This window comes from Coregonus lavaretus (assembly GCF_964263955.1).
Source record: "Coregonus lavaretus genome assembly, chromosome: 23".
NCBI lineage: Eukaryota > Metazoa > Chordata > Actinopteri > Salmoniformes > Salmonidae > Coregonus > Coregonus lavaretus.
Genome location: NC_140010.1, coordinates 16,511,201 through 16,525,151, shown reverse-complemented (window position 1 = coordinate 16,525,151; position 13,951 = coordinate 16,511,201). Strand labels below are relative to the sequence as shown.

The following is a 13,951-nucleotide window of genomic DNA, read 5'->3' as shown; positions in this document are numbered from 1 at the left end:
GGATTGAGGTCAGGGCTTTGTGATGGCCACTCCAATACCTTGACTTTGTTGTCCTTAAGCCATTTTGCCACAACTTTGGAAGTATGCTTGGGGTCATTGTCCATTTGGAAGACTCATTTGTGACCAAGCTTTAACTTCCTGACTGATGTCTTGAGATGTTGCTTCAATGTGTCCACATAATTTTCCTTCCTCATGATGCCATCTATTTTGTGAAGTGCACCAGTCCCTCCTGCAGCAAAGCACCCCCACAGCATGATGCTGCCACCCCCATGCTTCACGGTTGGGATGGTGTTCTTCGGCTTGCAAGAAACACCCTTTTTACTCCAAACATAACAATGGTCATTATGGCCAAACAGTTCTATTTTTGTTTCATCTGACCAGAGGACATTTCTCCAAAAAGTACGATCTTTGTCCCCATGTGCAGTTGCAAACCGTAGTCTGGCTTTTTTATGGTGGTTTTGGAGCAGTGGCTTCTTCCTTGCTGAGTGGCCTTTCAGGTTATGTCGATATAGGACTTGTTTTACTGTGAATATAGATACTTTTGTACCTGTTTCCTCCAGCATCTTCACAAGGTCCTTTGCTGTTGTTCTGGGATTGATTTGCACTTTTCGCACCAAAGTACGTTCATCTCTAGGAGACAGAACGCGTCTCCTTCCTGAGCGGTATGACGGCTGCGTGGTCCCATGGTATTTATACTTGCGTACTATTGTTTGTACAGATGAACATGGTACCTTCAGGCATTTGGAAATTGCTCCCAAGGATGAACCAGACTTGTGGAGGTCTACAATTTTTTTTCTGAGGTCTTGGCTGATTTCTTTAGATTTTCCCATGATGTCAAGCAAAGAGGCACTGAGTTTGAAGGTAGGCCTTGAAATACATCCACAGGTACACCTCCAATTGACTCAAATGATGTCAATTAGCCTATCAGAAGCATCTAAAGCCATTACATCCTTTTCTGGAATTTTCCAAGCTAATTAAAGGCATAGTCAACTCAGTGTATGTAAACTTCTGACCCACTGGAATTGTGATACAGTGAATTCTAAGTGAAATAATCTGTCTGTAAACAATTGTTGGAAAAATTACTTGTGTCATGCACAAAGTAGATGTCCTATCCGACTTGCCAAAACTATAGTTTGTTAACAAGAAATTTGTGGAGTGGTTGAAAAACGAGTTTTAATGACTCCAACCTAAGTGTATGTAAACTTCCGACTTCAACTGTATTCACTGACTGTAGTAAGTAAGTAGCCTTGCACGAGCCTTGGCTTGTGCGAGCCGGAACCGCTCATAGGGCAGGAGTATATCTCCTGTTTCTGTAGCGTGAGGCAGCTTAGTGAATATACAAGTATTCCCTCTGGACAGGACGCTAGTCTATCGCAGGGCCTTAACCCCAAATATATCTCCTTAATGCTGAGTGCCAAGCCGAGACGCATCAGGTCCTATTTGTACAGTCTTTGGTGTGACTCCGCCAGGGATTGAATTTAGGGCAGACACTCTAACCGCAAGGCCACTGAGAGAAAAAATGATCTTACAATATTTGAAACGAAAATGTTTTTTCTGTGGTATAAATTATGAAATGTGAATGGAGCTGAACATTTTGGTCAAAGACAGATTCCTAGCCTAGGCAATGGGCTTACAATGATATCACAGTTGGACTACCTTCTTTCATTGCATAGTGCCATGGTCAGATCGGGAGGCAAAAGCCCATAAAAATAAAAATAGTCCAGTAAAATAGAGCACTATTACCGCCTACTGGAGGTATGCGTCTATCACAGTTCATCTACCAAAGAAGAGAACATGGTTCATCATTACATTATTCACAACCAAGCATCTCCTGACTATTGGGGGCTTTACATTATAGGGTGATTGTAATTCTAAAGATATATGTTTGTCTAGGTATTTATTAAGAAGTAGCCTCTCCAGCCTACAGTATAGCAGAGAGTATTGTGTGGCACTTCCTGATGCTGCAACATCATCTTGTTAGGGGGCTGAGAAGACCTGTCAGCCCTGACCACAATCATACTCTTTGTGTTTGTGTGTGTATTATGAGAGAGAGAGAGAGAGAGAGAGAGAGAGAGAGAGAGAGAGAGAGAGAGAGAGAGAGAGAGAGAGAGAGAGAGAGAGAGAGAGAGAGAGAGAGAGAGAGAGAGAGAGAGAGAGAGAGAGAGAGAGAGAGAGAGAGAGAGAGAGAGAGAGAGAGAGAGAGAGAGAGAGAGAGAGTCATGTGAAGCATGTAGGCCACTTTACCACTTATAGCTTGGCTGTTCCTTTAATACAATGATATATTAAAGGATCAAAATAGCTACCCCCAAAATAACCAGAATCTTTTTAAAGAATCTATTTCAGAGTAATTTACAGACACTAAAAAGGAAATAACAAGACACTTTCACTTACCGGCACAATGACTCAACACAGCCAAACCACACTGAATTAAAGCATACACTGACAAAAACAAAAGAGATTGTGATCCATTGATAAAGTAAGATTTTCTCTGAAACCAGGATGGGAAACCACCTGAATGGTAGCGCTTCTGAAGGTTTTGGGTGATGTGACCAGACTGCACTGAATGTGCAGAGTTAGGCCAAGGCCTACAGTACATCTGGAGTAGGCCTATATTCTGTAAACGCCCCCGACCTCCGCTATATTCTTTGCCTGTCCTCACACACTAAAGCCATAACAAAGTATTTCACATCATCATTTGCCATGGCTCTGGGTTCTCTTTTCATGATTCAGTGTCATTACAGTAACCCTGGCATCCACTGTTTTACTGGTTCTTATTGTCTGCCTTATGTAATAGAGTCTGGGTGAATGAAAGTGGTTTAATCAATAACGGTATGGGTGTAATAGGCCTAAATGCACTATTGTCTGGCCTGGTGCCTATTTTGTATAGGCCAGCATTGTAACAATTTCTGCCCACAGCAAAGCTCAATAAGTTTGGTAAGCTTTTCATTCAAAGCAAATATCCCTATATATGTTATTACTGGTCATGATATGTGATTGCAATTATTCAACAATATATACATTATGGCTTATGTGAAGACAGATAAAAATAAGTTGGCAGTATCTCACTGCTTGCCTCATCTCCAAAATAATAAGTCCTGTAATTAATAATGATAAACAAAGATGTTGAGTGAGTGGCTTTTACCAAAAATGAATATGTATGTTGTGAAATTAGAATACTTTTGTTTCCACACTAGACAAAAAAACTCTGTGTCCATTCCTTCATTCATAAATTGAGAGATCTTTGACTGTATGCCTATTGCCTATAGGTGAAGCGTACCCATAGAGTATACTATGGCATAAACTGTATAGAAATAGTGAATATAAAAAAAGTGTAGGCCTACCATCCTTCATTTACAGAGCCCATGCCTCTCTAGATAAGCAAAACTACATATCCCAGGAAGCATTAAAAACATCGGGAGCTTTATAGAACAGCGCTGCTGCAGACTGTGTGAGGTCCTCGATCGCTCGCAATTTGGGGAGCTTTTGGGAAAGCCGTTGGAGAACTACTTCTCGAGACAAGAGTACAACAATAAATGCCGTAATTTCCATTCGTTGGTTTTACAGACGTCTTCGCTTAGAATGGGTAATGGGCTCAATAAGGTATGTTATTCGTTGATATACAGCCTATGCATGCGCTCCTAAAGCAAAGTTTACGCATGGTTTCCGAGAAGGCTACAGTAGTTCTGTAGACAGGGGGTTTCAATGAATAATGAATATAGAATGTCAATCAAACGCGTGTTGTCAAATGTGTTTAATACGTGAGTTCTATTGGTGTTTTAAACACGTATTACATCGAATTTATATTGAATCGTGCACAGTTGCATAATACCATATTCCACTTAATACCATCTGCCATAAGAGTGTCTGTTTGCCGCTGTATGTAGGCTACTGGACACTGTACACTTTAATGACTAGCTGTCTATCAAAGTACACACACCCGGTGTGTAGGCGTTGTGCTTTTACATTCCAACTCCTTGCCTACACAGTGGACAGATTTCTGTTGAAAATGATCTTAGCATACTACATTTGGTGATATTACTTATGGGTGTAATGCATTGCTGTGTCTTATCACATACTGTAGGCTACATGTCATCATGGATACTTTAGCAATTGACCTTCTCAAATGTTGGCTTGGTACTTGGTGTACACAACAGGTGTCATCAACTCATTTCAATTGGAAAAGCTTTCTGCACCTCTCATCGCTGTCATTCCAGCTGGGTTTGAGATGGGGGAGGAGAGGTATGTGGGATACACACAGGCACACACAGTGGATGAAAAAGTACCAAATGACTCAGGTAAAAGGGAATGTTACCCAGTAAAATACTATTTGAGTAAAAGTCAGTTTTAAATATACTTAAGTATCAAAAGTAAAAGTATAAATCATTTGAAATTACTTATATACGCCAGGACAGCGGAGTCACTGACCACCTTCCGGAGACACTTGAAACCCTACCTCTTTAAGGAATACCTGGAATAGTATAACAATAATCCTTCAACCCCTAGTGAGCCAGCCAGATCAGAGGCGGTAGAGATGACCAGGGATGTTCTCTTGATAAGTGCATGAATTGAACCATTTTCCTGTCCTACTAAGCATTCAAAATGTAATGAGTACTTTTGGGTGACAGGGAAAATATAAATAGTAAAGTAAAAGTACAGATAACCCCAAAAACGACTTAAGTAGTACTTTCAAGTATTTTTACTTAAATACTTTACACCACTGCACACACACACACACACACACACACACACACACACACACACACACACACACACACACACACACACACACACACACACACACACACACACACACACACACACACACACACTCACACACACAGATCCTCCATTAACATGTCTTATTATCACTATTATTTTGTGTGGCATCAGAGTGACCTGTGTCATTTATGTGAGCTCACTCTCCTCTGATATTTGGTGTCAAACTAAATATACTGTCTCTGGACCTCCATGTTGTCTTTTCTTGAGAACACAAGCTATATATTTGAGTTTCATCTTTCCTGTCAATAGTGGTACAGGAGTATAGGCCCAGGGGCTTGTGTTTTGAGTAGTAATATGGTTGCTTAGCCTAGTTATTTGTGTAATGAATGAAATGCTTGTTGTAATTATGTCAGGTTTAAGAACACTGGTGAATGTAAACAACAGGTCACACATTAATATTGAATGCTTACCTTCCCGTAGGTCCTGCCTGACTTGTACTTGGGAAACTTCAAAGGTAAGTGTTTCTTCCCAACTGTACTGGTCAAAGGCTTGAGCTAAGGATAAGACCAATGAAGACACCCCTTCATCATTTTCCCTTCCAGTACATTTCAGTGGCACATTCATATTTGAGAACATTCTATGAATATTTAATAGATGATTAATGTGTTTGTCATTCAATAATTGTTTTCCTTTAGATGCGAGGGACAGGGAACAGTTAGCAAGGAACAACATCACACACATCCTCTCCATCCATGACAGTGCAGCCCCTATCCTGCCGGTAAGAAAACATTTCCCAGTGGACCATTCGCTAGATCAAAATGGCTAAATACCTCATCAGACATTTTTTACGCATGAGGCTATTATATGAATGTACGTGATCTAATGACACCTGACACATGTATTAACACACGTTCGTTAATGCCTGTCTGTATCATACGCGCGCACAAAATCCAGTTTCAAAATCCAATTTAGATGGATGTTAATGTTACAAATCAAGATTTTCAAATAAATGGACAGTCCCCATGACAGTCCCCATGACTGCTCTTCCCATAAGAGCATGGTGTATGTTTGCCCCTGGACCAGTCTGTCAGGTAATTCAGGACAGCAGTATGCGAATGTGGCTTAGTGTGTAATATTAGACTAGGCCCCATCCCAAACAAAACAGGTTCACGTTACTTCAATAGAAAGAATTTGTTGGAGCCTGTCTGAGCTCTGTGGGAGGGTGTAGGCGAGGGAGTAGGTGGCAGAGAGGAGGATTCATTTGAGTTTCTGACCCAGTGCTCTGGCTCTAGCTTGTGTGGGATTTGGTGTTCTCGAATTCTACTACTCCCTACAGAAACTAGCACGGTCTGTCCCATTCCTTTACTTCCTCACTACAGCTGCCATCCCACCATCATAAACACAGTCTATAGGATAGGACCTGGTGTGGAAGCTTACGTAATGTTTTTTGTTGTTTGCAGAAACACTTGTAAGACTGAGAATTCAGCATTATGTAATAGTGTGTACAGAGTGGTGTTTACAACGATCCTGTCGGCATACTTTGCCTATTAGATTGTAATTGTGTTAGAGCATATAACAGTTGGCTGTTTTCCTGCAGGAGATTACCTATCTATGCATCTCAGCAGCAGACCTGCCCACACAAAACCTGTAAGTACCCTAACACACAGCACCACACAGTACACAAGGCTACCATACAGAACAGAACAGCACCGGACTGAAGCAGACTAGACCAGTCAGATCCATTCTACAGAACAGAACAGCACCGGACTGAAGCAGACTAGACCAGTCAGATCCATTCTACAGAACAGAACAGCACCGGACTGAAGCAGACTAGACCAGTCAGATCCATTCTACAGAACAGATCAGCACCGGACTGAAGCAGACTAGACCAGTCAGATCCATTCTATCCAGCGCACACATACTGTGTGGGCGTCTCTAGTTCATGTTCTCCTGATATGAAAATGATATGATTCACATGCTCACCAGTTGACTGTGAATCAAAGCACTGAATAAATCACTAGATGACTAGGCGACTCAGCTTCTGATATCTCTAATGAGAAACCATGGAATGATTTTTACACATTAGGATTAAGACACAAACACATGCAGAGATGTACTGAGCACCCACAGATCAACATATACATACATAAATAGGTGGATAGATAGATGCTGTAAAAAAAAACATGCCTATATGCACACACACACAGTGCGTAGAGTGCAGGATGTCTGGTCCTCTATGCAGGAAGGAACAGGAAGTCTCTGGTTATTTACTGCAGAGTTGCCTTGTCCGTCTGCACTGCATCTCTATTTTTATAACACCCCCAAAAAAACATGCACGTACGCACGCACACACACACACACACACACACACACTCACACCCAGGCACCCAGATGTCGCTGTCAACTCCCCTGTTACCCCCACGTCTCTCCAGCAAGGTGTGTGAAACCAGCAAGCGAAATGTAAAACTGACCCTGGCTAGCCAGAGATGGACACAGACACCACTTGCTCATCCTGGTCCTGTCAGGAGGATAGATGGATAGCCCTAGGGCCTAGAAGAACACACACATGCTCACCCCTATGGCCCTCCCCTCACCCATACCCTTCACTGCTCGCACACCACAGGCGGCCGGTGGCACCTTTATTGGGGAGGACGGGCTCATGGAATGCTATCGAACACATCAAACACATGGTTTCCATGTGTGTTTTTCCGCCTTTCCATTCACTCCATTCCAGCCATTATTATGAGTCGTTCTCCCCTCAGCAGCCTCCTGTGTCGCACACCCTTAACCACTCATCCCCCCACTTTCTATGACTGGGGTGGAGGGCCCGTTTCAGTTTTACAGTTTTTTTGGCAACTTTAATGTTACTTGTCCTATATGATTTGTCTTCCACAACAGATACAATTTTGTTACCTTTCTGGGAATGGTAACTGGTTTGTTATTGTGTTATGACCTGCTTATGACCATACATAACCTGTACAGTGAGGGAAAAAAGTATTTCATCCCCTAATGATTTTGTACGTTTGCCCACAGACAAAGACATGATCAGTCTATAATTTTAATGGTAGGTTTATTTGAACAGTGAGAGACAGCATAACAACAAAAAAATCCAGAAAAAACGCATGTCAAAAATGTTATAAATTGATTTGCATTTTAATGAGGGAAATAAGTATTTGACCCCTCTGCAAAACATTACTTAGTACTTGGTGGCAAAACCCTTGTTGGCAATCACAGAGGTCAGACGTTTCTTGTAGTTGGCCACCAGGTTTGCACACATCTCAGGAGGGATTTTGTTCCACTCCTCTTTGCAGATCTTCTCCAAGTCATTAAAGTTTTGAGGCTGACGTTTGGCAACTCGAACCTTCAGCTCCCTCCACAGATTTTCTATGGGATTGAGGTCTGGAGACTGGCTAGGCCACTCCAGGACCTTAATGTGCTTCTTCTTGAGCCACTCCTTTGTTGCCTTGGCCGTGTGTTTTGGGTCATTGTCATGCTGGAATACCCATCCACGACCCATTTTCAATGCCCTGGCTGAGGGAAGGAGGTTCTCACCCAAGATTTGACGGTTCATGGCCCCGTCCATCATCCCTTTGATGCAGTGAAGTTGTCCTGTCCCCTTAGCAGAAAAACACCCCCAAAGCATAATGTTTCCACCTCCATGTTTGACGGTGGGGATGGTGTTCTTGGGGTCATAGGCAGCATTCCTCCTCCTCCAAACACGGCGAGTTGAGTTGATGCCAAAGAGCTCGATTTTGGTCTCATCTGACCACAACACTTTCACCCAGTTCTCCTCTGAATCATTCAGATGTTCATTGGCAAACTTCAGATGGCCCTGTATATGTGCTTTCTTGAGCAGGGGGACCTTGGGGGCGCTGCAGGATTTCAGTCCTTCACAGCGTAGTGTGTTACCAATTGTTTTCTTGGTGACTATGGTCCCAGCTGCCTTGAGATCATTGGCAAGATCCTCCCGTGTAGTTCTGGGCTGATTCCTCACCGTTCTCATGATCATTGCAACTCCATGAGGTGAGATCTTGCATGGAGCCCCAGGCCGAGGGAAATTGACAGTTATTTTGTGTTTCTTCCATTTGCGAATAATCGCACCAACTGTTGTCACCTTCTCACCAAGCTGCTTGGCGATGGTCTTGTAGCCCATTCCAGCCTTGTGTAGGTCTACAATCTCGTCCCTGACATCCTTGGAGAGCTCTTTGGTCTTGGCCATGGTGGAGAGTTTGGAATCTGATTGATTGATTGCTTCTGTGGACAGGTGTCTTTTATAGAGGTATCAAGCTGAGATTAGGAGCACTCCCTTTAAGAGTGTGCTCCTAATCTCAGCTCGTTACCTGTATAAAAGACACCTGGGAGCCAGAAATCTTTCTGATTGAGAGGGGGTCAAATACTTATTTCCCTCATTAAAATGCAAATCAATTTATAACATTTTTGACATGCGTTTTTCTGGATTTCTTTGTTATTCTGTCTCTCACTGTTCAAATAAACCTACCATTAAAATTATAGACTGATAATTTCTTTGTCAGTGGGCAAACATACAAAATCAGCAGGGGATCAAATACTTTTTTCCCTCACTGTATGTGTGTCATTCTCAGGACACAGCACTTCAAACAAAGCATCATGTTCATGCACGAGTCCCGGCTGAAAGGAGAGGGCTGTCTGGTCCACTGGTGAGTCATAAGATACAAAACTTCTTAATTTGTCCATCTGCTACTGTATCTCTGGGTTTATCTGAGTGCTCACAAGTGAACCCATGTGTGACTATGGTAAGCAGCACATAGATTACACAGAAGGCTATTTTTGAACTTCCCCAAAGAACAATCTTGATTTGAATGTATCGTGTTGTTAGACTATCTGAGAAATATAGAAGATCCTTCCTTTATTTACATTTTCTAATGTTGCCTCCACAGCCTCTATCTTTGACTTCCAATTCAATTAAATGTATGTCTATTAATGACCTGCTGATGTCCATGCCCTTTATCTCTATCATGGCCATGCCTGCTCCTATACATCTCTGCTTAACCATCCATTCCTCTCTTCATGCAGTCTGGCGGGTGTGTCTCGCAGTGTCTCCCTGGTGGTGGCCTACATCATGACAGTGACAGGGCTGGGCTGGCAGGAGGCTCTGGCTGCTGTGAGGGTGGCTCGGCCATGCGCTGGCCCCAACCTGGGGTTTCAGCGCCAGCTCCAGGAGTTTGAGACCACTCACGCTGACCAGGTCAATACAGAGGGGGATAGAGGGTGGACAGAGGGGAAGATGTCAGTCTAGGTACAGGTGACAGTGAAAGATATGCAGGCACTCTTGGAGGAAATGGAAGTTCAATAAAAATGAGTTTCTTATCATTAAACATTTATGTATTAAGCATTAAAGCCTTCAGAGAGAAGAGTAGCCTCATAGTTACTTGAGGAAGAGAATACAGCTGCCTTAGTAGACAAGAATATTGACATACTGTATGTTGTTGTCTGTCTCTGCAGTACAGGGAGTGGCTTCGGCAGGAGTACAAAGAGAGTCCCTTCAATGACGAGGATGACATCCGCATCCTGTTGGCCAGGAGTCTCAAACCCAACGGGGTGGCGGTGAAGGTGAATGTTGAGCTGCCCACCCCTCCAGGATTGCAGGGTACCTGAGACCCCTTATCCAGGTCTTAAGGCTTGCATTGGGGGATGATACCACTCTAGCCCCGAGAGGGGGATGGGGGGGGGGGGGGGGGGGGGGATGGGGGGTTCTCTCTCTGTCAGTATGCCGTTGGACCAGACTCTCTCTCTGTTGTTGTCCCTTTGCTGGAGACGACTGGGGGAGGATGGGCCAATTGATGCACCATTTTGAGAAGGTTTATTGATGTTTTATTATGGCTAATACTACTGGTTTTATAACCCCTATTTTATGTATATAGCTATGTATGCCATGTTCAGTATTTGTACTTGTTTTTCTAAACCTTGAAAATGTATAATATTGTTACCATGTCATTTGTTTCTTCTTGAAGCCACGTCAGCTTTTTGTGCAATAATAAAAGGATTCATGTCACTGTGTGATGAAATGGTTATTAACTGCTGTGTGTGCTGTCAGATACCATGTGATGACAGAAAGACATGCTCTGCGCTGTTTACCTCTCTGTTTCCGGGTCTATTTCCTGTTTGTGTGGAATGCAAAGGAAGCCTTGCATGACAGCAGTAAAAACAACCTTTTCAGCCACCTTTCACTGTCAGCATCGGAGGGATAGAGAGGGCTGGGCATGAGTGCAACTAGCTCTGAAAAGTGACTAAATTTTATTTGTCTGTAGCCTACCTATCCGCTTACCTATAGTGTAGCCCTCCAGTAGATATATCATACAGTCTATGAAATAGACCCAGTTTATATTTAAGGTTATGTACACTACACAACCACTGGAGGGCAGCAGTATTACCATAGTAAAACCAATTTAGGCTATGTTGTAGGCTATTTGTTAATGAAATTAAACCACTCTCCTCCACTAAGATATACCATATTTTCATCAGTGTAATACTGTAATTACCTATCAAGAGGGTTGACTAAATGAAATAGAAATTCAATTTTAAAAGTAATATAAATTATGAAAATGATATACAGTTAATTCGGAAAGTATTCAGACCCCTTCACTTTTCCCACATTTTGTTAAGTTACAGCCTTTAAAATTGATTAAATTGTTTTTCCCCCCTCATCAATCAAAACACAATACCCCATAATGACAAAGCAAAAAGAGGTTTTCAGAAATGTTTGCAAATTTATATAAAAAAAGATACTGAAATATCACATTTCATAAGTTTTCTGATCCTTTACTCAGTACTTTGTTGAAGTACCTTTGGCAGCGATTACAGCCTCGAGTCTTCTTGGGTATGACGCTACAAGTTTGGCACACCTGTATTTGGGGAGATTCTCCCATTGTTCTCTGCATATCCTCTCAAGCTCTGTCAGGTTGGATGGGGAGCATCGCTGCACAGCTATTTTCAGGTCTCTCCAGTGATGTTCGATCAGGTTCAAGTCCCGGCTCTGGCTGGGCCACTCAAGGACATTCAGAGACTTGTTCCGAAGCCACTCCTGCGTTGTCTTGGCTGTGTGCTTAGGGTCGTTGTCCTGTTGGCAGGTGATCCTTCGCCCCAGTCTGTCCTGAGTGTTTTGGAGCAGGTTTTCATCAAGGATCTCTCTGTACTTTGCTCCGTTCATATTTCCCTCGATCCTGACTAGTCTCCCAGACCCTGCCGCTGAAAAACATTCCCACAGCATGATGCTGGCACCACCATACTTCACTGTAGGGATGATGCCAGGTTTCCTCCAGACGTGCCACTTGGCATTCAGACCAAAGAGTGCAATCTTGGTTTCATCAGACCAGAGAATCTTGTTTCTCATGGTCTGAGAGTCTTTAGGTGCCTTTTGGCAATCTTCAAGCGGGTGGTCATGTGCCTTTTACTGAGGAGTGGTTTCTGTCTGGCCAATCTACCATAAAGGCCTGATTGGTAGAGTGCTGCAGAGATGGTTGCCCTTCTGGAAGGTTCTTCCATCTCCACAGAGGAACTTTGGGCCTCTGTCAGAGTGACCATCTGGTTCTTGGTCACCTCCCTGACTAAGGCCCTTCTCCCCCAATTGCTTAGTTTGGCTGGGCGGCCAGCTCTAGGAAGAGTCTTGGTGGTTCCAAACTTCTTCCATTTAAGGATGATGGAAGCCACTGTGTTCTTTGGGACCTTCAATGCTGCGGAAATGTTTTGTACCCTTCCCCAGATCTGTGCCTCGACACAATCCTGTCTTGGAGCTCAACTGACAATTGCTTTGACATACACTGTCAACTGTGTGACCTTATATAGACATGTGTGTGTTTTCCAAATCATGTCCAATCAATTTAATTTATCACAGGTGGACTCCAATCAAGTTGTAGAAACATGCAAGGCCCCATGTAGCTCAGTTGGTAGAGCATGGCACTTGCAACGCCAGAGTTGTGGGTTCGTTTCCCACGGGGGCCAGGGGGGCCAGTATGAAAATGTATGCACTCACTAACTGTAAGTCGCTCTGGATAAGAGCCTGCTAAATGACCAAAAAAAATATAATAATAATAATAATAATAATAAGATAAATGGAAACAGGATGCACCTGACCTCAATTTTGAGTCTCTTAGCAAAGGGTCTGGATACTTATGTTAATAAGGTATTTCTGTTTTTATTTTATTTCTAAAAACCTGTTTTCACTTTGTCATTATGGGGTATTGTGTGTAGATTGATGAGGGGAAAAAACGATTTAATCCATTTTAGAAAAAGGCTGTAACGTAACAAAATGTGGAAAAAGCCAAGGGGTCTGAATACTTTCCGAATGCACTGTAAACTCAAGAACAATTATATTTTAGGATTTTATAATACAGTAGACTATTTTAAAGTATAAACATGGAATGGTAGCGCAATCTATTTACATAATCACGATTTTAGGGAGTTTCTTTTCTTATATTTAGCGCAGGTAATTGTTCCATTCCATGGCAGTGTTTGCCACTCGAGAGGGATTCCCCATCCACTTACTGTAGGCTACTGTATGTAGGTTGTTCTCGATAAGCTTCAAAGAAATGTAGCGCATAGCGATGCACGCATAAAGTGTATAGGCTCCTCCCAGTCAAGACACCGCCATAAAGATATGACAATATTTAAGAATAGGTCATCCCATGCTCTCTTTTGAGAACAGTGTCCGTGAGATCGATTTCATTACTTGTCAGAGACGCTCACATGGTTAGAGGTAAGGAGTTTATTCTCATTCATAGTGTAGAACATAAGAGAGGGAAAACGTCTTGAAATTGATGCAGTGATGTTGATGCACTCAACACTAGGCTATTATGTTATTTATTTTATGCATGTGATTATAACATTGTATTTCTGATTGCAATTATAAGCCTACAAAATATTAATTGACTTGTCTTTGAATTAAGATGACCAACAAATCCAGAAGTGTTTCGTTCTTAAATTAGGCCGACTTATTTTTAGTGATTTTTTAAAATGTGATTAAACATATGTAATAATCTCAACGATTATATTCTCAAAAAAGTAGTGATATTAAAGCCTAATTTCATGAATGCATTACATTTCATAAAAGCATGATTTCCCTAATAACATTAACCTCCATCACTCAGCACCAACTGACAATGTATTTTTTTTTTTTTTTGCATTGCATGATAACCGACTCATTGTTCCCACATCATCACTATGCCCATCCTTCTATTGCATGCGCTTTTCGAAAGAG

General features: G+C 42.3%; 1 protein-coding gene across 1 annotated transcript; it reads left to right on the top strand.

The window, feature by feature from the left end:
- Window positions 1-3,394: 3,394 nt before the first annotated feature.
- dusp22b (dual specificity phosphatase 22b) lies at window positions 3,395-10,750 on the top strand. Its single transcript, XM_084139200.1, has 7 exons — window positions 3,395-3,600; window positions 5,200-5,233; window positions 5,415-5,497; window positions 6,317-6,366; window positions 9,321-9,395; window positions 9,772-9,943; window positions 10,201-10,750. The coding sequence occupies exons 1-7, from the start codon at window positions 3,580-3,582 to the stop codon at window positions 10,351-10,353; spliced, it is 588 nt and encodes a 195-aa protein (XP_083995326.1). The 5' UTR covers window positions 3,395-3,579; the 3' UTR covers window positions 10,354-10,750.
- Window positions 10,751-13,951: the final 3,201 nt, after the last annotated feature.

What these genes read in the sequence shown, in the direction of transcription:
- dusp22b (XM_084139200.1), top strand. Translation starts at nt 3,580, where the DNA reads ATGGGTAATGGGCTCAATAAG. An exon ending in TGGGTAATGGGCTCAATAAG is followed by an intron (nt 3,601 to 5,199) that starts GTATGTTATTCG and finishes ACCTTCCCGTAG; the next exon opens with GTCCTGCCTGACTTGTACTT. An exon ending in AGACCACTCACGCTGACCAG is followed by an intron (nt 9,944 to 10,200) that starts GTCAATACAGAG and finishes CTGTCTCTGCAG; the next exon opens with TACAGGGAGTGGCTTCGGCA.